The sequence below is a fragment of the Salmo trutta genome, chromosome 11 (genome assembly GCF_901001165.1).
Source record: "Salmo trutta chromosome 11, fSalTru1.1, whole genome shotgun sequence".
Classification (NCBI taxonomy): domain Eukaryota; kingdom Metazoa; phylum Chordata; class Actinopteri; order Salmoniformes; family Salmonidae; genus Salmo; species Salmo trutta.
Genome location: NC_042967.1, coordinates 1475052 through 1501260, shown reverse-complemented (window position 1 = coordinate 1501260; position 26209 = coordinate 1475052). Strand labels below are relative to the sequence as shown.

Genomic DNA, 26209 nt, shown 5'->3' with positions numbered 1-26209 from the left:
TACTAAAATTACCTTGAGAGATATTTAATTTGTCAGAAGAGAGAGCAATTCAAAAGTGGAGTTATTTTTATTGGCCATTGTAAAGGGACTGATTAGACCACAGAATATTAAATCACAAAACAAAGAGTGTGAATGAATACAAGGTAGCACGCTAATATTGCTTATGCTAATAGAGGCCATGAAGTATACAACCCTAGAGAGTGGATCATCTTAATATCACAATACCCATAGCTTATTTAATGGAAACATAAGTCATTTAATGATTGGGTGAAGTAAATTGTGCCTTTTCACTGATAAACAGTATATATTTAGGCATAGGCACCCTTATCTCCCTACCAAGAACCATGAACTAATGATTAATTAACTATTAATAGTGCTTATGTCACTCTTAACACCCATCTGCTTTGATGCGTCTTTAAAGGTCAGGGGTCATGGGTGCCAAATATCACATCAGAGCCGTTACTTCCTGTGTTGCAAAACTGTTGCAAAACTAACTTCAACATGCCTTCCACCGGGCACACAATGTTCTTTTTTAGTCCATATTAAAAACAGACCCCTGGTTGTGGGTCAGGGCATACGTCCCAAATAGAACCCTAGTCTATAGTGCACTACTTTTGACCAGAGTCATATGTGCACTGGTGAAAATTAGTGCACTAAATAGGGAGACGTTTGCGAAGCAGACCGGGCAGTGTTAGTATCATATGCTCGTATGACTACTGACCTGGTAAGAGAGCACCCCGTGGGCCGATGTGTTTATAAATAATGAGTTTTCTATGATGCCCTCCTCCGTCGGGAGGAAGACGAGTTTAAATGAGGCCTTCCCTCGGGGTGGGATTACCTGAAAGCAGAGAGGACACGGGGTCAGGGTTCACCGAAGGCAACGACTACATTACAATGTCCATACTAGCATGACTTCACTCTCAGTGGTATGCTGGTGAGCCACACAACTTCCAACACTTATAATTAATATATATATATATATATACACATATAATATATATATACTTAAGTCTGTTAAGAACACATTTTTATTTACAATGACGGCCTACCCCGGCCAAACTCGGACGACGCTGGGCATATTGTGTGCCGCCCTATGGGACTGCCAATCACAGCCGGATGTGATACAGCCTGGATTCGAACCAGGGACTGTAGTGACACCTCTTGCACTGAGATGCAGTGCCTTAGACCGCTGCCCCACTCGGGAGCACAGAGCTCAGCATATTGAAGAATCATGCTGAGAATGAGGCCTTGTGTGAATGAATCGTGGGTTAATTTCAACGTGAAATCGAAAGGAGAAAATATGATATGCAACGATGTAACATGCACTATTTGATGCAACACTGTTGTGCTTGGTATACTTTCTAAGCAGAGCAGGGAAATTCTGTGGGTTTCAATGGAAGTTTGAGAGTTTAAATAGCTGTACTGGTGGCCCAAGGGACTGACATGAGAAAGAGGGGGGAGTAGAGAGAAGTAGATGAAGAGAGAGCAGAGAAAAACAGTGCGAGAGAGCGAAAAGGAGCGAGAGAGAGCGCGAGAGAGCGCGAGAGAGCGAAACAGAGAAAGAGGAGAGGGAAGCAAAATAGAGATTGTAGGGAGAAGTTGGATGAACGTGGGTGTGGTTGAGTGAGAGAGGGAGGGAGTGTCCGAGTGAAGGAAGGGCACACACACAGACTCACCCTTCTGTGGAACGAAGGCATGTGAAAATGTCTGCTGGATGTAAACATTGACAGCAGTGTCACTGGGAGTTCCTGGCTGGGGTTGTGTATGTATATGGTTTCAGCTCTTGGCAGCCCCAGTGGCCTACAGAGAGAGAGATAGAGATGGAGAGAGATGGACATAACAAGCACCTCTCATTGTTCTATCCAGGCATTGTAAACATCAAGTTATACTGATCAAAAATATAAATGCAACAATTTGAAGGGGCATGGATCAGAAAATCAGTCAGTGTCTGGTGTGACCACCATTTGCTTCATGCAGTGCGACACATCTCCTTCGCATAGAGCTGATCAGGCTGTTGATGGTGGCCTGTGCAATGTTGCCCCAATCCTCTTCTGTGAAGTTACTGGATATTAGCGGGAACTAGAACACGTCGATCCAGAGCATTGTAGACTTTGAACCAGAGCATTCCAAATGTGCTCAATGGTTGACATGTCTGGAGACCATATATGCAGACCATATATGCAGACCATGGAGGAACTGGGAAATTTTTAGCTTCCAAGAATTGTGTACAGATTCTTGCAACATGGGGCCGTGCGTTATCATGCTGAAACATGAGGGGATGGCGGTGGATGAATGGCACGACAATGGACCTCGTCATGGCATCTCTGTGCATTCAAATTGGTATCGATAAAATGCAAATTGTGTTCGTTGTCCGTAGCTTATGCCTGCCCATACCATAACCTCCCCGTCACCAACATTGACATCAGCAAACCACTCGCCCACATGTGGTTTGCGGTTGTGAGGACGGTTGGATGTACTGCCAAATTCTCTAAAACGACGTTGGAGGCGGCTTATGGTAGAGAAATTAACATTCAATTATCTGGCAAAAGCTCTGGCGGACATTCCTGCAGTCAGCATGCCAATTGCACGCTCCCTCAAAACTTGAGACATCTGTGGCATTGTGTTGTGTGACAAAGCTGCACATTTTAGAGTATACTTTTATTGTCCCAAGCACAAGGTGCACCTGTTTAATGATCATGCTGTTTAATCAGTGTAAAATACTTTCTAGCATTCGGACATCGACAAAGTAATATTTCTAAACTACTATGAAACTAACTTTTGTTTAAGTACAATTTAGACATACCTCATTTGCAATTTAGGCTACCTCATTTGTAGTTTTACCATGATTACATTCTAGTTACCACTGTAGTTATAGAGTAATTTCAGGGCATAACTGTGTGACTCAGTGCAAAGTGTTTCTGGTTGTGTCAACATTGACATAGCATCAACACTTGCGCATGAGGTAGAACTCTCCTTTAATAGTAATGTTCCCTCTAGGGAGAAATGCAAAATTGACTCAAGATCAGTGTCTAGGGGCAACTTCACCCTAAAACATTGTGCTGATGACAAGTTAGCACTTCCTGGAAACGAGGAAGGCAGTTTTGCTCATCTGACACTTCTCTGGGGCCGACATCAAAGGACTTCAGATCAACCAAAAAAACTAAGCGAGCGCAGGCTGGTGTTAAAAGGTCTATGGTGACCTTGGGAGCTACGCTTAGCGCTCTCTGTTTAGCCTTTTAAGATTTTGATGTGTTTGTAATAAAAAGGGGGACCAGCAACATAGGCCGGAGTCACCACAGTTCTGTAAATGTCACTCTTAAAGGATAGGTTTGCAGATAAAAAAAGTAAATAGCTGCAGGTGCAAGCTTTCCTCATACTAGTGTCATTATAATAACCACAAGCAAGAAAAATATATACGTGATAGTGACTTTTAGAGCTACTGTACAATGTGAAGTCATTGGATAGGTCAAACTCAATTTCCTAACGTGATTAAGTTAAACAGATACAGTTGAAGTCGGAAGTTTACATACTCTTAGGTTGGAGTCATTAAAATCGTTTTTTCAACCACTCCACAAATGTCTTGTTAACAAACTATAATTTTGGCAAGTTGGTTAGGACATCTACTTTGTGCATGATACAAGTAATCTTTCCAACAATTGTTTACAGACAGATTATTTCACTCATAAATCACTGTATCACAAGTCCAGTGGGTCAGAAGATTACATACACTAAGATGACTGTCTTTAAAAAGCTTGGAAAATTCCAGAAAATTATGTCATGGCTTTAGAAGCTTCTGATAGGCTAATTGACATTTGAGTCAATTGGAGGTGTACCTGTGGATGTATTTCAAGGCCTACCTTCAAACACAGTGCCTCTTTGCTTGACATCCTGGGAAAATCAAAAGAAAATCAGCCAAGACCTCAGAAAAAAAAATTGCAGACCTCTGCTAGTCTGGTTCATCCTTGGGAGCAATTTCCAAATGCCTGAAGGTACCACGTTCATCTGTACAGACAATAGTACGCCCCTATAAACACCATGGGACCACGCAGCCATCATACCGCTCAGGAAGGAGACACGTTCTGTCTCCTAGAGATGAACGTACTTTAGTGCTAAAAGTGCAAATCAATCCCAGAACAACAGCAAAGGACCTTGTGAAGATGCTGGAGGAAACAGGTACAAAAGTATCTATATTCACAGTAAAACGAGTCCTATATCGACATAACCTGAAAGTCCTCTCAGCAAGGAAGAAGCCACTGCTCCAAAACCGCCATAAAAAAAGCCAGACTACGGTTTGCAAGTGCACATGGGGACAAAGATCGTACTTTTTGGAGAAATGTCCTCTGGTCTCATGAAACAAAAATAGAACTGTTTGGCCATAATTACCATTGTTATGTTTGGCGGAAAAGGAGGGAGGCTTGCAAGCCAAAGAACACCATCCCAACCGTGAAGCACGGGGGTGGCAGCATCATGTTGTGGGGGTGCCTTGCTGCAGGATGGACTGGGGCACTTCACAAAATAGATGGCATCATGAGTAAGGACAATTATGTGGATATATTGAAGCAACATCTCAAGACATCAGTCAGGATGTTAAAGCTCGGTCGCAAATGGGTCTTCCAAATGGACAATGACCCCAAGCATACTTCCAACGTTGTGGCAAAATGGCTTAAGGACAACAAAGTCAAGGTATTGGAGTGGCCATCACAAAGCCCTGACCTCAATCCTATAGAAAATTGGTAGGCAGAACTGAAAAAGCGTGTGCGAGCAACAAGGCCTACAAACCTGACTCAGTTACACCAGCTCTGTCAGGAGGAATGGGCCAAAATTCCTCCTTGTGGAAGGCTACCCGAAACGTTGGACCCAAGTTAACCAATTTAAAAGGCAATGCTACCAAATACTAATTGAGTGTATGTAAACTTCTGACCCACTGGGAATGTGATCAAAGAAATAAAAGCTGAAATAAATCATTCTCCCTACTATTATTCTGACATTTCACAATCTTAAAATAAAGTGGTGATCCTAAATGACCTAAGAGACAGGTTTTTTTTACTAGGATTAAAAATGTCAGGAATTGTGAAAAACTGAGTTGAAATGTATTTGGCTCAGATGTATGTAAACGTCTGACTTCAACTGTAGATGTGTCTTAGCCTATTTTATAATACATACATTTTATATACTCTACGTTTCCTCAAATCAATGCTGATAGCAATGACAAAAATTCCATCCACTTTATGCGAAGCTACTGCCTGTCCTATCCACTCATAACACATGACTGGGGACCTGCATTGTAGTGGGGACAGGGGGTTTGTTGTGTGTTTAAACAATGGGATGACAGTAAATACTGTGAAAGTAGTGCACTACACATAGTGAATAGTGTGTCCATATGGCTCTGGTAAAAGTAGTGCATTATATAGGGAATAGGATGCCACTGGGCTATGATCAAAGTAGTGCACTATATAGGGAAGAGGGTGACATTTGGGACAAAACTTCAGTCAATAAGGGTCTCTTTGGGCATGCCTGGGTCCCTCTGCACTGCCTGGCAAACGGAGAGAGGAGGGTGTGCTAACGTTGCATATCAACACTGTGTATTGCCATTGCTGAAATGACTGGGCCGTTGGGTTAGCCTAGTTAGCGAGAGGCTAGCAAGGCTAGTGGGCAGGGATGAGGTTGAGTTTAACACCTTGCGCTGGTGTGCTTGTGTTATGTTATGCCTGCTTTGCTTGATGCCACTGTCGCAAAACAAGGGCATGGGATTTAAATGTTTAAAAGCTTCAGTCATGTAGCAACCGTAGTCTGTAGCAATAAGGTATGGACGAGGATACATCCTAGGTCGGACCTAGTGTTTCCTAGTTTGTTGGATTCATTATAATCTACACCGAAAGGTTGGGAATGGGGTATTTCTCAGATTTAGAAACAGAACTAATTAACGAATAGATATCTTGGATACTTGGACCAATAGATAAAGAAAATGAAATGGGAAATAAACGTAGACCTTGGGGGGAAAAAAATTGAATATGGCTCAAAAGAATGAATAAATATGTCATAGGATAACTTTTTTCAGCTGCAAATAGTAGCAGTGGGGACGGCCGTCAATGCACAACAAAGAGTCTCGCTATTCTGGTGGTTGTTTTGGGAGCAAGGAGGCAAACAGCAGAGTTCTAAACCTTTCCCCTTGGGTCTGACCATCTCTCTTATTCAGTCTCGTGCTGATGGGAAGAGAGCTGAGCTGCTCACGGTCGTCGCCTGTCCGTACCTTTGGCTTCCTCTGCATTTAAAAAGGCCCCTCCGCTTTATAGAGAGCTTTTCCACTTGTACGGCTTTTTATCATCACTTTCTATAGCTGTGCTTCTTCTTGGGGGCTTCCGGTGACATAATCCAGACAAGGTTAGGTAAAGGTTACAGATATTTTGTTGATTTTGTCATACGATGCTATTCTAAATGCTTTTTCCACATTACTCTTATAACTATCGGATTGTGATTTGGAGTCGGTGTCTTTTGCACCCATGTGTAAGTCTGAAATGAGGTGGTTGGTTATAGTAGCTCCAAACACAGGATTTATCAATGTATTTACATTGGCTTATGTTTATGAATCCTTTTCTATGAAACCAGGAAGTGAGAGAAACTCACTGTGTCCCAAACTCCAGCGATGGCGGCTGGAAGCGCAGCGGCCTTCCATTCTCCGGCACGTAGAACGAGGAGCTGGTGAAAGAAAGACAAAAAGAGAAGAACACATTTATGTACACGTACACCTATCAACTCAATGAGTTCCAATGGGACCTTATCATTCGAAACAAGTGAGCGCTTGAGCGAAACGTTGACTTTCCAACCTAACAATGCAGCCAGAGCGGTGGCGAAATTTAGACTCCTCTGTGAGACACTTGAGCGCGCTACTCATTAAAAAAAAATAGATATGCACTTTTTTGTCCGTTGCAAAACGTTTTAGAAAGTTTTTCGTTGCCGTAATGAACATGCCCCTGCATTGCACTACAGGTGAGCGTCGATGCACGCAGCAGAACAACGAAGCCAATCGCCAGTGACACTGTTACAACAGAAAGTGGTCGTTTCTAATTCTGAGCTCAATAAAAATAGCTCTCGGACGTTAGATATCACACACATCTACTTCAGTTTCATATCTGAAACTCTAAACTATCAGAGGTGTGAATCCAATGTTGTCAAGGAGACTTCAATGTTGTAAAATTGGCAGGTGTATAGTATATTCGTTATGCATCTTATTTATCAAACATAAATCGATAGTTACATATATTATATTTGACGATATATCATATTGATGATGTCGCAATATTAGTTTTCCGCTAGTTTGCTGTCCCTACACAAAAACACCATTATTTTTCCTTCATAGCTTGTTCCAAATATCTCTAATGTGATTGTTATGCAACAGGACAGTTAACACGCGTTGCCTGCTAATTGTCTACAGGCTGTTTCAACTTGTCAATTTCCAATTATTTTCTAACAACAGTTTGAATTGAAGTGTGTTCCGCCTCCTCATAAATTCACACAGAAGTAGTCCATTTCAGTGTTGTGAACAATTTATGTTTAAGCTGGATAAATTTACCTCTTCGAGGACAGCCCTACCCCATTTCTTCCGCACATCAAGTATGAGGACATTTGAGGAGTCTTGCAATAACTGGTACATTTTCTGACTGGTGCTCGCATTGTTGCATTGTTGTTTTCCTTACAAATAATAGCAACGTACATATGTCCAAAGTTATCAAAGTGAGTGCCTTATTTTCTGTATACCGTGTTGTTGTTTCTACTGTATCATACAGTATGTATGTATGTATGTATGTATGTATGTATGTATGTATGTATGTATGTATGTATGTATGTATGTATGTATGTATGTATGTATGTATGTATGTATGGAGTAGGGTTGCAAAGGGTCTGAAACTTTCCGGTAAATTTCTGGAATTTTTCCAGACATTTTCCATGGGAAGTTAAGCTGGGGAATTTGGCTTAAACTCATCAAAAAAGTTAGCTTTAGAACAGTGAACCTTTTTGTGGGATACACATAAGGCAATTCTAGGTCTTGTGGCATACTTTGGTTAAACTATCCCCAATTCAATGGAATTGCAACCCTCTGCATGCACAGTGCACTCTTCCATCACATGTACAGCAGATTCTCAAGATCTTGCACACTAATGAGATGCTATTGAGCCCACACTACTACACTGTCTGAGCCAAGGACTACATGCTTTCTGGTAAGTTTTGATTACAATACTGGGTGGGGTGAATATATTTTATGACATACATGATTTGTTAACTAGCAAATAGTAGCCTACAGCAAAGTGTGTTTAAATCATTTCTAACTTGTTAACCATTTTTGCTAGTTAGTTCTTGCTACCATCTGGGTTTTAGCTTGCTTGAGCCTGCTAACTGAGGACTATTAATTCACCTGTTTCCATACATGTTTCATTTTAAAACATTTATCTTACATATGAGTTGTTTAATCTAACTGCTTAACTACTTATCTGTACATGGAATTGTATTTGTTTGTTTTTTACAAATTTTTCTAATCTTTACAGGAAAATGCCACGGGCACCATCTGATGTGTGGAGACATTTCACAGCAGCCAATGTAAAAGGAAAAGCTGTGTACATTTGCAAATACTGTGCCAAATCATATGTGAAGAATGCAACAAAGATACAGAATCATCTGGCCAAGTGCATGAAGTTCCCTTAGTGCTCATAACAAGCAACCTCCGACAAAAGTCCCTCTACTTCTATTCGAGGTGAAAATGATGAATCAGACACCTTATCGATAGCAAACGGTCATGGTCCTCCTGGAATCAGAAGTTTTTTTTCACTCAATAGAGGAATGTAGCCAGAGAAATGCTGATGAATGTCTTGCTCGAGCTGTGTACAGTCGTGGCCAAAAGTTTTGAGAATAATACAAATATTAATATTCACAAAGTCTGCTGCCTCAGTATGTATGATGGCAATTTGCATATACTCCAGAATGTTATGAAGAGTGATCAGATGTCAGTGATTCTCTCGTTAACACAGGTGTGAGTGTTGACGAGGACAAGGCTGGAGATGATTGATGATTGAGTTCGAATAACAGAATGGAAGCTTCAAAAGGAGGGTGGTGCTTGGAATCATTGTTCTTCCTCTGTCAACTATGGTTACCTGCAAGGAAACACGTGCCGTCATCATTGCTTTGCACAAAAAGGGCTTCACAGGCAAGGATATTGCTGCCAGTAAGATTGCACCTAAATCAACCATTTATCGGATCATCAAGAACTTCAAGGAGAGCGGTTCAATTGTTGTGAAGAAGGCTTCAGGGCGCCCAAGGAAGTCCAGCAAACGCCAGGACTGTCTCCTAAAGTTGATTCAGCTGCGGGATCGGGGCACCACCAGTACAGAGCTTGCTCAGGAATGGCAGCAGGTAGGTGTGAGTGCATTATACAATGCATTCTGGGTGTCACGTAAACGTCTGTCAGAGCAAAGATGTTATAATGAGGTGAAGTAATCGTTCACTAATCTTTGAGTAAACTTCCGGAAGTGAATGAAGGGAAGTGAATGATCATAGACAACCCCCCCCGAACATGCATACAACAAACAGGCCAAACTCATCGTCTCTTATTATCTTTGGTTGATGCGGGAAAAAAACGAAAATGGCGGTGCGCACAAACTACCCATCGCCGGATTACTTTTGATTTCTAGAAAGTGTTTTACTCAATTATTTTGATCAGCAATGAGCCCATCTGTGATGTGATGAATTATAAATAGTAATTGCTATTAGCTAATTCATATTGTGGTTTCTGTCAGCCAAAAGTGCTCTAAATATGACCGCTTGTGTTACATCAATCTTTCCTTAGTAAGCGCTAGGACTAATGTAGCCTACATTTTCCGGTTTGGATCATTGTGTATGCTGTGCTATTTCTGTGAGTGTCTGAACATTGCATTCAAAAATAAACTGATCACATTCAGGACATAACTTTAAGGACTGTGCAAAATATTTCTGTGAAAAAAACTGTGTGGCTAGCTCAAATGCTGACTGTTGTGTTCTAAATAAGCCGGTTTAAGCATACGCTGTAGAATGATCAAATCCTTTTGTTGGTACGTGTGAAAAGGTTAAATAGGGAGCTAATTTGTTTCCAGCAATTTTATCTGATCAAAACTTGTTTTCTTATGCTCTCTCGTTTCTCTGAAGCAGTGATCAATATTGTTTGGAACATCGAATCACAATACAATCTAAATATCAACTTGCAATACATGTAGAATCATGAGCATCGCAATACAGGTCCCTAGCAATTCCCAGCCCTACTGGGAAACCAAATGGGTGCACACACCTGATTCCACTAATCACATGGCTTGATGAGTTGATAAAGTGGGATCAGGTAGGTTAGTGTGGTGTGTTATTGCCAGGGCAAAACCAAAAATGTGCATTGTTCACCCCGTTGGGTCACCAGGACCAGTATTGAGAAACACTGGGCCCTGGGCTATAAGTGAGCGGGCTGGTACATTGACAATTCCATGTACATCAGTTAGGCTAGTATGTCTGAGACCATGGCAACATCCATCTGGCTCCAGGATGAAGTTTCCCCCTAGGTACAGATCTAGGATCAGCTTTCCATCCCCCAATCCTAGCCTTAACCATTCATGGGGAAAATGTTTAACTGACCCAAGATCAGTGTTTAGGGCACATTCACCCTACTCCATCTATCTGAGACTGAGTGGGTTACATTGTCTTGTCACCTGCAACCGACGGTCAGGTTTGTGCTCTAAAAACGGCTTTGTTGCACAAATAGAGACGAGTGGTTATGGTGAAAAAGAAGATATGAGATAGAGGTAGAGTTTTAAAAAAGAAACCCACACACAGACTATAACATATTGTAATGGGAACTCAATTAGTACACATGCACACACACCCTATCCCTTACTCTCTCACATCCACTCTCACCAGAAATCAACAAGTGAACTTGTGTTTTCTATCTCAATGACACACTATATGACGGCTAGTATGAGGTCACTTCTGCCACCCTGCTGCGACCAGTGTGTTGTTCGTGGTGGCCGTGTGTGTGTGTGTGACGTCCCATCCTAATGAGCACTGTGACGGAGGTCTGCACAGCAGGGAGCTGGCAGCTGCAGTGTGTGAGGAGGAGAACCTGATCTGACCCTGTTGACAGAGGGCTGACACAGCTGTTCAGTGAGTTGACAGCAGAGACAGAGATGGAACCCTAACTAGCTTTAACAATATAGGTGTAGATTGAGGGGTTCACAATTATACATGAAGTTGGCATGCTCAAGTATGCTGAAGTCAGAAAAGGGAGCTCTGGGTTTTTAAGCGTGTCATCAACATCAATCATCCAATAAGAACAGACCCAAGTATACATCAACTCCCACTAACATCACCAGAACACACATGGAAACTCAAAACGCAACACCTGGGCTGAAAGACTACCCTACACACACACACACACACACACACGCACCCCTCCCTGGGTGATCCGAATCAAATCAACACATTGAAGAAGCCATGTTTTCACACTTCGGGACGGATAACATGCTGGATGGCGAGGGTAAGCTGGAAGCTGGCGAGCTCTCTCCATCAGTTCCAGATTGTCAGTTTCCTGTCCAAGCTTTCAACAGCTGGGATCCCGCCTCATATACCCAGGGAGGGGTGGGAGAGAGAGTTGAAAGAGGCACAGTGGATGGCTACTACTGGGGACTTACTGGATTGTACAGCGTGTACAGACGTAGCGAATGTTCTGGACCGCAGAATGATTGATGAATTGTATGTCCTTTTGGGTAGGGCCTGTTTAGGCGACTCATCTCATAAAGCAGACCTGAAGCACTGCTTGCTGTCCTTTCAGTTCTGGTGTCCTGCACTGTCCCTCACTGAGTAACAGGCTACACTGAGCCCAACTTCCTGCAGGGATGAGCGATATATCGTGTGGTGTCATACAATGAGGAACATTTGGAATAGGTATTTGGTTTACTTTCTGAATTGATTGGAATTCAAATGGTACTGACCTCAACTCTGCTAATGATGATGGATGCCAAAAGTATAAGCTCCTAATGAGATAAAATGGTTTCGAATGGAAGCTATATAAACTAAACGTGTCCAATAGAATCCAATCTATCGCACTTCATATCACTATCATGATAAACATTCAAATTATTATAATATGCATCTTTTGCCATAAAACCCTTGTCCTACTCCAGACTCATGTTCAAAAAAGACTTGTAGGTTAAAATGTCTTAATTCTTCAAATGGTCTGACACACAATTTTCCAAGAAAAAAAAAAAGAGACTGAACATATACAATCCATGAAGCACGCTAACCCACCTGCACAGGTTCTGAATTTAGTTCAAAACAGACACTTTGCGGGTGGTTACGAGTTGAAAGGCATTGTACACTGGCAGCTTCCCCCAGTCATTAACGGAGAGAATAAAATAGGCCATGAATATATTCAGGCAAGGGGTGGTTATTCACATTATTAACAGCTTCTCATACCAGTCACCGCCAGCCAACTGCTACCGCCTCTTATAGCATCCTAGGGATCGGCATCGCTGGCCTGCAATGTGGTGTGTTGTGTAGAGGTATAAAAAGACAACGGGAGAGGAAGGGAGGAGGGAGAGGTGAAGGGGAGAAAGTTCATGCTGTGGTCACAGGGCATTAAGTACATGAAGGGCTTGGAAAAAGAGAGGCTGTTTGCAGTGGATGTCGGACACTGCTGGCATGTGCCTTGTGACAATTGTCTAAAAGCATTTGGAAGGAAAAGCCTAAGAAATATACAGGCCTAATCAGTTCACACACAAACACCACTGATTTATAAACACAAACAAGATGGCTGATCTGAGGTAGATAATTACCATTAGCCTGTAATAGCAGGCTTTTGTCCGTACATTTTTTTGAAAGGCCAATAAATAAAACTGCAGCCGGCCAATTGTCCAGGAGAAGAATAAAAAAATCCCATTAAGAAATAATGCTTTATAGCCAATTCATTAATGGAAATATCAGTCTATGGAAATACATTTGACTGGTCATTCTTATCGGTCTATAGGTTAATTAGTATCATTTATTGGAATTAAATTGGTGCGTGTGTACAGTATATTCATTATGTAGGCTGTCATATCACACGCGTACAGCATACAGATACAGAGCCTTTGAGTGGAAAATCTGTCGGATTGCGCAATAGCGCAAGGCCGGCACATTTCTGAAATGTCCGGTAAATTAAAATGTTGCCGGTCAAATGTCTGGCGCCACATTTCCCGAAACAAAACCCTGCTCCAAAGTGAGACAGGCGATGTCTTACGCAAGCTACATTCCTCAAAAAAAACACTGACTGATGAGTACCCAGTGAGTCAGGAGGCTTGCCACAGCCAGTGTAAAAAAATATATAGCCTAGCACAGCCCAAGGCCATTCATTTTGTCAGCCTGATCCTAGAGATGAAATGAAAATGATGAAATCTACATACTGCCATAAAGTTAACCCTCTCACAACTAGCTTGCGGCATCAACAGCTACATTGACATCAAGCCACATGTAGGCTATGGATGTAGCTACAAGGTACAAGTCAATGCTCGAAAACACAACCAGGACTTGCACGTTTTTGGTATGACAAAATAGGCTACATTGTTAACAACCCTTCAAGGTGGTCTTTAACATGTCCAGAATGTGATCTGATCAGGATCTCATGTTGAAGCTTTATGAGAATTGAGAACAATGTGCAATCGACATAACACAAATGTACCTAGGCTACATGTATGAAAGAGGAAACAGAGAGCAGCTGGTGGCTTCCAGCCCTTATGATCTAGGCTTATAGATGGCTGCTATAGGGGAGTGTCTGACAAGTACAGTCTTTGCTGAGACATGTTTTACAAAGCAGGAAGAATTGTTGCAGGATTTTCATGGCGTTGAAGGTTACAACAATTAAAATTGGTCATCTGGTAACAAGAAAGATCAGCCATCTCCATTTTCACATAATCTGCAATTTGACTAGAAGGAAGAGACATTCGTGGGAATGAAGAGTTTGGGGGAGAAAACGGTTAGGTTGCCAACACCTGAAATGCACCACGGACAGAATGTGCCTGAAAAGACAAGGCTCTTACGTAACTCAAAACCACACATCTCTTCAGATATTGAGGTAAATGTATGGTATCTACGCGTTCACATGGACAGTGTGAAACTGTTGCTCAATATAAAATAAAACGCAACATGCAACAATTTCATTGATTTTACAGAGTTACAGTTCATATGAGGAAAATAAGTCAATTGAAATTAATTAATTGTCCCTAATCTATGGATTTCACATTACTGGGAATACAGATATGCATCTGTTGGTCAGACACCTTAAAAAAAAAAAAAATGGGCCTCAGGATCTCGTCAGGGTATGTTGTGTATTCAAATTGCCATCGATAAAATACAATTGTGTTCGTTGTCCGTAGCTTATGCCTGCCCATACCATAACCCCACCGTCACCATGGGGCACTTTGTTCAATGTTGACATCAGCAAACCGCTTGGCCACGTGACGCCATACTGCGGTTGTGAAGCATGGTTGGACATACTGCCAAATTCTCTAAAACGACGTTGGAGGCGGCTTGTAGTAAAGAAATGAACATTCAATTATCTGGCAACATCTCTGGTGGACGTTCCTGCAGTCAGTATGACAATTGCACGCTCCCTTAAAACTTGAGATATCTGTGGCATTGTGTTGTCTGACAAAACCGCACTTTATAGACTGGCCTTTTATTGCCCCCAGCACAAGGTGCACCTTTGTAATGATCATGCTGTTTAATCATCTTCTTGATATGCCACACATCAGGTGTATGGATTATTTTGGCAAAGGAGAAATGCTCACTAACAGGGATGTAAACAAACTTGTGCTTAACATTTGAGAAAAATACGCTTTTTGTGCGTATGGAACATTTCTGGGATATTTTATTTCAGCTCATGAAACTAAACACTTTACATGTAGCGTTTATATTTTTGTTTAGTGTTTTAACTTAAGTCAACCAAAATCTCCTTGTGTCACAAAAACAGTAATGAGTCTAAAAAGCATCTCCCTGAGAGAGAGCGAGACGGAGAGAGAGAGTGTATTACCTGTACGGGTTTCAACAGGTTGGGGTTCATTTGAATATTGCAGGGCCCACTGTTTCGCTCTGCCCTCCCGGCCTAATCTGGCCCAAACAGATTTCGTCACAGCGCAGACAGTTGACGGTGAACAGCCTTTACATACAGGAAGGTCTCTTCTGACATGGGTTGTATTCACTAGGGCACGCAACGGAAAACGTTTGAAAATGTTTTGCAACAGAAAACGATATTGACCGTTTCTTGTTGGACAAGCCCAGGAAGTCCCTCCCCGTTTTAGCCCGTTTCTTATGTTTGGTGCCTAATGAACACGACCATGCTAACCCTGTTCTGACGGATAAACTCGGAACCCTGTTCAGTGTTTAATGTTCCAACCCGTGTGGTGCATTATAAGAATAAACTGAAACGATTTGTCATTTGGTTTCCTCTACAGCCAGAGATGTACCCAGTCAAACATATTCACAAAACATGTATCTGTGAGATGTCCAGATTGAGACCATTTAGTTGCATTTTGCAACCTTTGGATTTAGCTGTGCAAGTTAACATTTTTATTGGTTGCACTGGTGTGAGCTGCACATTCTATCTGATCACCTGTTCTGAAAGAGCTGCAAAATCTGGACCCATAAATAAGCCGGGCAAGACAATCTGGACCCTCTCTTTCTAAAATGATCTGCCGAAATTGTTGCAACCTCTATTACTAGCCTGTTCAACCTCTCTTTCGTATCATCTGAGATTCCCAAAGATTGGAAAGCTGCTGCGGTCATCCCCCTCTTCAAAGGGGGTGACACTCTAGACCCAAACTGCTACAGACCTATATCTATCCTACCCTGTCTTTCTAAGGTCTTCGAAAGCCAAGTTAAACAGATTAACCGACGATTTCGAATCCCACCATACCTTCTCCGCTATGCAATCTGGTTTCAGAGCTGATCATGGGTGCACCTCAGCCACGCTCAAGGTCTTAAACGACATCATAACCGCCATCGATAAGAGACATTACTGTGCAGCTGTATTCATCGACCTGGCCAAGGCTTTCGACTCTGTCAATCACCACATTCTTATTGGCAGACTCGACAGCCTTGGTTTCTCAAATGATTGCCTCGCCTGGTTTACCAACTACTTCTCTGATAGAGTTCAGTGTGTCAAATCGGAGGGCCTGTTGTCCGAACCTCTGGCAGTCTCTATGGGTGTGCCACAGGGTTCAATTCTCGGGCCGACTCTCTTCTCTGTATACATCAATGACGTTGCTCTTGCTGCTGGTGATTCTCTGATCCACCTCTACGCAGACGACACCATTCTGTATACTTCTGGCCCCTCTTTGGACACTGTGTTAACTAACCTTCAGACGAGCTTCAATGCCATACAATTCTCCTTCCGTGGCCTCCAACTGCTCTTAAACGCAAGTAAAACTAAATGCATTCAATCGATCACTGCCCGCACCTGCTCGCCCGTCCAGCATCACTACTCTGGACGGCTCTGACTTAGAATACGTGGACAACTACAAATACCTGGGTGTCTGGTTAGACTGTAAACTCTCCTTCCAGACTCACATTAAGCATCTCCAATCCAAAATTAAATCTAGAATCGGCTTCCTATATCGCAACAAAGCATCCTTCACTCATGCTGCCAAACACACCCTCGTAAAACTGACCATCCTACCGATCCTCGACTTCGGTGATGTCATCTATAAAATAGCCTCCAACACTCTACTCAACAATCTGGATGCAGTCTATCACAGTGCCATCCGTTTTGTCACCAAAGCCCCATACACTACCCACCATTGCGAACTGTACGCTCTCGTTGGTTGGCCCTCGCTTCATACTCGTCGCCAAACCCACTGGCTACAGGTTATCTACAAGTCTCTGCTAGGTAAAGCACCGCCTTATCTCAGCTCACTGGTCACCATAGCAGCACCCACTCATAGCATGCGCTCCAGCAGGTATATCTCACTGGTCACCCCCAAAGTCAATTCCTCCTTTGGCTGCCTTTCCTTCCAGTTCTCTGCTGCCAATGACCCGCGGGACACACTGCCAACAGCCAGTGAAATAGCAGGGCGGCAAATTCAAAACAACAAAAATCTCATAATTCAAATTTTCAAACATACACTTCTCGTTAATCCAACCACATTGTCCGATTTCAGAAAGGCTTTACGGCGAAAGCATAACATTAGATTATGTTAGGACAGCGCCGAGACAAGAAAAACCACACAGCCATTTTCCAAGCAAGGAGAGGCGTAACAAAAACCAGAAATACAGCTAAAATGAATCACTAACCTTTGATGATCTTCATCAGATGGCACTCATAGGACTTCATGTTACACAATACATGTATGTTTTGTTCATATTTATATTTATATCCAAAAAAAAACTTTTACATTGGCTTGTAATGTTAAGAAATGTTTTGCCTCCCAAAACTTCCGGTGAATGAGCACATCAATTTACAGAAATACTTTTCATAAACGTTGATAAATTATTCAACAGTTATTCAAAGAATTATAGATACACTTCTCCTTAATGCAACCACTGTGTCAGATTTCGCGAAAGCAAATTTTGCAATAATCTGAGTACAGCACTCAGATATCAAAACAAGCCATACAGAAACCCGCCATTTTGGAGTCAAAATAAATGACAAAAATTACATTATAAATATTCACTAACCTTTGATGATCTTCATCGGAATGCACTCCCAGGAACCCAGTTCCACAATAAATGTTTTGTTCAATAAAGTCCATAATTTATGTCCAAATACCTCCTTTTTGTTTGCGCGTTTAGTCCACTACTCCAAATGCAGGAAGCGCACGCAAAATGTCACAACGAAAAGTCAAAAGAAGTTCTATTTACGTTCGTAGAAACATGTCAAACGATGTATAGCATCAATCTTTAGGATGTTTTTATCATAAATCTTCCATAATATTCCAATCGGACGATTCCTTTGTCTTCAAAAAAGAAAAGGAACACAGCTAACTCTCACAGGAATGCGCGCCACTGAGCTCATGTCATTTTCTCACTCATCTACTTCCAGGAGCTCTTGTTCTCCCCCCATTCACAGTAGAAGCATGAAACAACGTTCTAAAGACTGTTGACATCTAGTGGAAGCCTTAGGAAGTGCAAAATGAACCCTAAGTCAATGTATACTGTATAGGCAATCACTTGAAAAACTACAAACCTCAGATTTCCACACTTACTGGTTGGATTTTTCTCAGATTTTTGCCATATGAGTTCTGTTATACTCACAGACATCATTCAAACAGTTTTAGAAACTTCAGAGTGTTTTCTATCCAAATCTACTAATAATATGCATATCCTACCTTCTCAGCCTGAGTAGCAGGCAGTTTACTACAGGCACGCCTTTCATCCGGACGTCAAAATACTGCCCCCTTCCCTAGAGAAGTTAAGCACCAGCTGTCAGAGCAGCTCACAGATCACTGCACCTGTACATAGCCCATCTGTAAACAGCCCATCTACCTACCTCATCCCCATACTGTATCTATCTATCTTGCTCCTTTGCACCCCAGTATCTCTACTTGCACATTCATCTTCTGCACATCTACCATTGCAGTGTTTAATTGCTATATTGTAATTACTTCGCCACCATGGCCTATTTATTGCCTTAACTTACCTCATTTGCACTCACTGTATATAGACTTTTTGTTTTCTTTTGTTCTACTGTATTATTGACTGTATGTTTTGTTCATTCCATGTGTAACTCCGTGTTGTTGTATGTGTCGAACTGCTTTGCTTTATCTTGGCCAGGTCGCAATTGTAAATGAGAACTTGTTCTCAACTAGCCATCCTGGTTAAATAAAGGTGAAATAAATAACTTAATCATCCTATTGTTATGGCAGATGAAACCATGATTTGTTAAACAGTAAAGTGCATCATCCTTCCTGTAATAAAAGTGCCTACCCTGCCGCTGTTGCCTGCCTGTTTGGCTTGGGCCGGCTGCTGTAATGAGCGAGCCTCACAATCTCATGTGCCCCTCGTGATTGTGTAACATTTCAAAATACAATTGCGGGCATTAAAGATATCAGCTTTCTGTTGATATACATTTTATTTCTCAACGATCTTTGAGCTCAAAGCACACGGTTTAACAATCACGATATATGATATGGCTTTGAAATACGGAGCGGCGCAAAATTCCACATCGGCCATCGCGACACATTGCAAAGTTATTTTTAGGACATTACATTTAATGTTAGATTAATACATAGGCCTAAATATAATATTAGTGCACAGAAAGATAAAGGCAAATGAATCTCTAATGAAAAAAAAAAAAAACATTGACAGTAAAATATCAACAAAAAAAAGCCTAATTGTCAATCCAAAATTCATAACAATCACTGCATTAGGTTGCATATCAAAATATTTGGAATCAGAAAAAGTATGTTGATAGCCAAGTAAGAAAAAAAGGCTATAGCAAAACTCGCATACACCCCTTCAAACAAACTGAGTTGAAGATCTTTGTGGTCGTGGAGCTCAAGAGATAAGAATTCGAGACGGTGGCAGTTGGCTAATTCCGTTGGCGACCGTTTTGTATCCAACTCCCTAATCTGTGCGAGCGCAATGATTGGGATTCTGTTTCACGGCTCCAATGACCTGCCTGGAGGGGAGAGGAGAGCTCTGGGATTAGCGCTGTGTGCCAGCTAATTAAAAGAAGAGGTGAGAAAGAGAAGGGGAAGAAAGAGAGCTTCTAAATATATCTCAGGCGAATCAAAACTATCAAAAGTGTGCATTACAATATGAAAGCCCGGCTAGAGCACTAGTTTTTAGCTTCCCTCCTGTTCTCACCAATACAATGTGTTATTATGGTGAGACAAAGCTTTTTTCCAACCGCTGTAGGAGATGAGAGGTTGTAGAATAAAAGCTGGGGGACGATGTCATGATATCCTAGTAACCCCCATTGTTCTAGTCTGTAAAACCTCCGTCACTGGGATCATTAAGATACATCACCGCCAACGTGAAGTGGGAAGAGAAAAACCAATGGCTATTCAAAAGATATTGTGGTTGAATAGCAATGAATAGCCGTAATTGGCCACTGACAACAAACAGCAATGACTGTTTTATTTCAATAATGTTGATACTTCAGCATAGCTTGATCAGGTAAAACTACCTGCAGAACAAATCAAATCATTTTATACCCTTAACATCTCAATTTGTACTGAGATTTTAAGGGTTAACCTCTGGCTAGTGGGTCTAAATATCGCACAGACTGTCTGCTGGTGGTGGGTCTATTTGCGTCATGGTGAGTAATTGGAGGCTTGGCTGGCTCCGGGGAAGCTGGAGAGGAGCAGAGACGAGAGTGTGTGCAGGAACCGTAGGAGGTGTGAAAATTAGCACTCCCCCACCCCTCATCTGCCAGCCTTACACTGGGTCATAGCTGATGGGGAGCGAGAGAGACGGAGAGAGACGAGCGGGCAGAAATAGGGAAAGGGAGACTCTTGCAAGCGAAGGCACATACACACACATATCCTAAAAAAGGGTTTGATACAGCTCTATAGACATCTAGGCCTAACGGTTCAGATAGTACTTTAGCATAATGGACTCATAGCAACAGCTGCTATGCAGAGAAAGCCATTAGATCACTTCTGAGCCGTAGTGACTATCATGCCAAAACAAAAATTACACTGTTCTTCAGCAGTGAAAACCACAGGTTTGACTGACGAGTCAATTCCTTTCATGAGATAACATTACCACCACTACTCGGCTCAAAACGTAAAATCACTCTCCATTAGATTTAAAGTACGCTTTGTCTTTATTTTCCCATTATTTGGAGCAATTGTGGTTCCTTTTCTGTGTTTCTGCTTCGTTTGGCATGAATTGGACATGATTGATTTAGCCACGGAATGATCTCGCTCTCCGGTCGGGCGAGAGGAAGGGGGCTTAGTTTATGCCTCGATCACACCGATACTGTTATAGTGCAAAATGATACGCAGCATCATCTCTATATGTGTGCAACAAAGGTTCAACATTCACCTTCTGCTACCATTTCTATCAAGCCGTCTATGCATACAGATTGATGCATACATTCGATAAATCTAACGTATGCATCATACAGAACACACTGCAACTGCCTCTTCAACGTAACGCTGCAAGGCGAACACAGCGTTCCATTGGAAATGAATGTACTTCTGGTGTATCAATGCAATCGATGCGTTTAGTCAGTGCTAAGTGCTTCTGTGCGTGCGCCTGACTCAGCATTCTAAATGCAGACACTTCAATACCATCTTCGCTGTAGCAGGGCAAAAAAACACAACCAACTGCAAAAAAGGGGCTGTGTCTTTACCTGCCCAAACGCTCAAAACCACACATACAAGGGTGAGGTTAGCTGCCATTGAGGTTAGTAGTCATATTAATACAGGTTTAGGCCTATTGCACAACGCTCCACTGGTTTCAGAGTAAAACAGATTATGTTGAATGTGATGGTTTTGCCAGGGGTATGAAGGGTAGAAAGTAGTGCGGGGGAAATCGATAGTTACATATCGGGATATTATTTTTGACGAGATATCATATTGCAGGTGTCTCCAACCTTTTTTAGCATGAGAGCAATTTTTTTTATTTTTTTAAGTTAAACTTGTCATGAATTAATTTTTTGTTAAACTTGTCTTGCGCTAATCATTTTATTCTAGCTTTCAAATAAGTGTACAAGAGAACAAACTATGTTCTGTCAATATACCTGGTAAAATAATGGTTTATAAACAACACTAAAATCTGTGATATATTTTCCAAAATGATGTTCTCCGTTTTGCATTTAAATCTTAAAAATTACAATTGTTCATAGACAAACAAAATTGGATGTTCTGTCAATGCTTAAATCTCATCAGAATACATCAAATTTTTTGGGAGGGGTGGGGAGAAAAACAAATGTCGATTTTTTTCCATGATTTCCCTTTAATTAATGGCATACATATGTAACCGATGTGAAATGGCTAGTTAGTTAGCGGTGGTGCGCGCTAATAGCGTTTCAATCAGTGACGTCACTCGCTCGGAAACCTGAAGCAGAGTTTCCCCTTGCGTTGCCTAGGTTTACCTCCTCTGTACTCACATCCCACCATACCTTTGTCTGTACATTATACCTTGAAGCTATTTTATCGCCCCCATACACCTGCTCCTTTTTCTCTCTATTCTGGACGTCACAGATGACCAATTCTTATAGCTTTTAGCCGTACCCTCATACTTATTCTTCTCTGCTCCTCTGGGGATGTAGAGGTGAATCCAGGCCCTGCAGTGCCTGGCTCCACTCCTACTCCCCAGGCGCTCTCTTTTGATGACTTCTGTAACCGTAATAGCCTTGGTTTCATGCATGTTAACATTAGAAGCCTCCTCCCTAAGTTTGTTTTATTCACTGCTTTAGCACACTCTGCCAACCCGGATGTCCTAGCTGTATCTGAATCTTGGCTTAGGAAGTCCACCAAAAACTGTGAAATCTTCATCCCTAACTACAACGTTTTCAGACAAGATAGAACGACCAAAGGGGGCGGTGTTGCAATCTACTGCAGAGATAGCTTGCAGAGTTCTGTCCTGCTATCCAGGTCTGTACCCAAACAATTTGAACTTCTACTTTTAAAAATCCACCTCTCCAAAAACAAGTCTCTCACCGTTGCCGCCTGCTATAGACCCCCCTCGGCCCCTAGCTGTGCTCTGGACACCATATGTGAACTGATTGCCCCCCATCTATCTTCAGAGCTCGTGCTACTAGGCGACCTAAACTGGGACATGCTTAACACCCCAGCCATTCTACAATCCAAGCTTGATGCCCTCAATCTCACACAAATTATTAATGAACCCACCAGGTACAACCCCAAAGCCGCAAACACTGGCACCCTCATAGATATCATCCTAACCAATGTGCCCTCTAATTACACCTCTGCTGTTTTCAACCAAGATCTCAGCGATCACTGCCTCATTGCCTGCACCCGTAATGGGTCAGCGGTCAAACGACCTCCACTCATCACTGTCAAACGCTCCCTGAAACATTTCAACGAGCAAGCCTTTCTAATCGACCTGGCCCTGGTATCCTGGAAGGATATTGACCTCACCCGTCAGTAGAGGATGCCTGGTTATTTTTTTTAAATGCCTTCCTCTCCATCTTAAATAAGCATGCCCCTTTCAAGAAATTTAGAACCAGGAACAGATATAGCCCTTGGTTCTCCCCAGACCTGACTGCCCTTAACCAACACAAAAATATCCTGTGGCGTTCTGCATTAGCATCGAACTGCCACCGCGATATGCAACTTTTTAGGGAAGTTAGAAACCAATACACACAGGCAGTTAGAAACGCCAAGGCTAGCTTTTTCAAACAGAAATTTGCTTCGTGCAACTCCAACTCTAAAAAGTTCTGGGACACTGTAAAGTCCATGGAGAATAAGAACACCTCCTCCCAACTGCCCACTGCACTGAGGATAGGAAACTCTGTCACCACCGATAAGCCCACTATAATTGAGAATTTCAATAAGCATTTTTCTACGGCTGGCCATGCTTTCCACCTAACTACCCCTACTGCATTCAACAGCACTGTACCCCCCACAGCTTCTCGCCCAAGCCTCCCCCATTTCTCCTTCTCCCAAATCCATTCAGCTGATGTTCTGAAAGAGCTGCAAAATCTGGACCCCTACAAATCAGCTGGGCTTGACAATCTGGACCCTTTCTTTCTAAAATTATCTGCCAAAATTATTGCAACCCCTATTACTAGCCTGTTCAACCTCTCTTTCGTGTCGTCTGAGATTCCCATAGATTGGAAAGCAGCTGCTGTCACCCCCCTCTTCAAAGGAGGTGACACTCTTGACCCAAATTGCTACAGACCTATATCCATCCTACCCTGCCTTTCTAAGGTCTTCGAAAGCCAAGTCAACAAACAGATTACCGACTATTTTGAATCCCACCGCACCCTCTCCGCTATGCAATCTGGTTTCAGAGCTGGTCATGGGTGCACCTCAGCCACGCTCAAGGTCCTAAACGACATCGTAACCGCCATCGATAAGAAACATTACTGTGCTGCCGTATTCATTGACCTGGCCAAAGCTTTTGACTCTGTTAATCACCACATCCTCATCGGCAGACTTAGTAGCCTTGGTTTCTCAAACGATTGCGTCGCCTGGTTCACCAACTACTTCTCTGACAGAGTTCAGTGTGTCAAATCGGAGGGCCTACTGTCTGGACCTCTGGCAGTCTCTATGGGGGTACCACAGGGTTCAATTCTTGGGCCAACTCTTTTCTCTGTATACATAAATGATGTCGCTCTTGCTGCTGGTGAATCTCTGATCCACCTCTACGCAGACGACACCATTCTGTATACTTCTGGCCCTTCTTTGGACACTGTGTTAACAACCCTCCAGACGAGCTTCAATGCCATTCAACTCTCCTTCCGTGGTCTCCAACTGCTCCTAAACACAAGTAAAACTAAATGCATGCTCTTCAACCGATCGCTGCCTGCACCTGCCCGCCCATCCAGCATAACTTCTCTGGACGGTTCTAACTTAGAATTTGTGGACAACTACAAATACCTAGGTGTCTGGTTAGACTGTAAACTCTCCTTCCAGACTCACATCAATCATCTCCAATCCAAAGTGAAATCTAGAATTGGCTTCCTATTTCGCAACAAAGCATCCTTCACTCATGCTGCCAAACATACCCTCGTAAAACTGACCATCCTACCAATCCTCGACTTCGGCGATGTCATTTACAAAATAGCCTCCAATACCCTACTCAACAAGCTGGATGCAGTCTATCACAGTGCCATCCGTTTTGTCACCAAAGCCCCATATACAACCCACCACTGCGACCTGTATGCTCTCGTTGGCTGGCCTTCACTTCATAATCGTCGCCAAACACATTGGCTCCAGGTCATCTACAAGACCCTGCTAGGTAAAGTCCCCCCTTATCTCCGCTCACTGGTCACCATAGCAGCACCCACCTGTAGCACGCGCTCCAGCAGGTATATCTCTCTGGTCACCCCTAAAGCCAACTCCTCCTTTGGTCGTCTCTCCTTCCAGTTCTCAGCTGCCAATGACTGGAACGAACTACAAAAATCTCTAAAACTGGAAACACTTATCTCCCTCACTAGCTTTAAGCACCAGCTGTCAGAGCAGCTCACAGATCTCTGCACCTGTACATAGCCCATCTTTAATTGAGCCCAAACTACTACCTTTTCCCCTACTGTATTTATTTATTTTGCTCCTTTGCACCATATTATTTATATTTTAACTTTTAACTTTCTTTAAACTACAAATCTACCTTTCCAGTGTTTTTCTTGCCATACTTTATTTACTCTGCCACCATGGCATTTTTTTGCCTTTACCTCCATTATCTCACATCATTTGCTCACATTGTATATAGTCTTATTTTTTTTTTCTAGTGCATCATTGATTGTATGTTGTTTTACTCCATGTGTAACTCTGTGTTTTTGTATGTTGTCGAACTGCTTTGCTTTATCTTGGCCAGGTCGCAATTGTAAATGAGAACTTGTTCTCAACTTGCCTACCTGGTTAAATAAAGGTGAAATAAAAATAAATAAAAAAGGGCCGCGGCTTTTGTGGCGCGATAGGTAACGATGCTTCGTGGGTGTCAGTTGTTGATGTGTGCAAGGGTCCCTGGTTCGAGCCCAGGTTGGGGCGAAGAGAGGGACGGAACCTACACTGTTACATTGGTGCCGTGACCCGGATCATTGGTTGCTGCGGAAAAGGAGGAGGTCAAAAGGGGGGTGAGTGTAACCGATGTGAAATGGCTAGTTAGTTAGCGGTGGTGCGCACTAATAGCGTTTCAATCAGTGACGTCACTCGCTCTGAGACCTGAAGTAGGGTTTCCCCTTGCGTTGCAAGGGCCGCGGCTTTTGTGGTGCGATGGGTAACGATGCTTCGTGGGGTGTCAGTTGATGATGTGTGCAAGGGTCCCTGGTTCGAGCCCGGGTTGGGGCGAAGAGAGGGACGGAACCTACACTGTTACACATAGCAAGTAAGGAAAGTGCTGTCTAATGTGCCGGTCTAGTTGTAACGTGTATGCTGGGAGTCGGGAAGCAAGTACAGAGAGTGAAAATGTAATAATAAATAAAACATGGAAAGAAACACGAATAGCGTACAGACATGAAACAGAAACAATAACGCCTAGGGAAAGAACCAAATGGAGTGACATATATAGGGAAGGTATAATCAAGCAGGTGATTGAG

The 26209-nt window shown here is 42.5% G+C and overlaps 1 protein-coding gene across 7 annotated transcripts in view; it reads right to left on the bottom strand.

The window, feature by feature from the left end:
- The window catches only part of LOC115202075 (transmembrane protein 131-like), a 112800-nt gene that overhangs the window by 52203 nt on the left and 34388 nt on the right, over positions 1 to 26209 (bottom strand). For all 7 annotated transcript variants that reach the window (XM_029765952.1, XM_029765957.1, XM_029765954.1 and 4 more), the window contains exons 4-6: positions 6625 to 6696; positions 1677 to 1800; positions 722 to 838 (exon numbers count right to left, since the gene is read on the bottom strand). In XM_029765952.1, coding sequence (XP_029621812.1) covers positions 722 to 838; positions 1677 to 1800; positions 6625 to 6696 — 313 coding nt within the window. The remainder of the gene's footprint in view (positions 1 to 721; positions 839 to 1676; positions 1801 to 6624; positions 6697 to 26209) is intronic.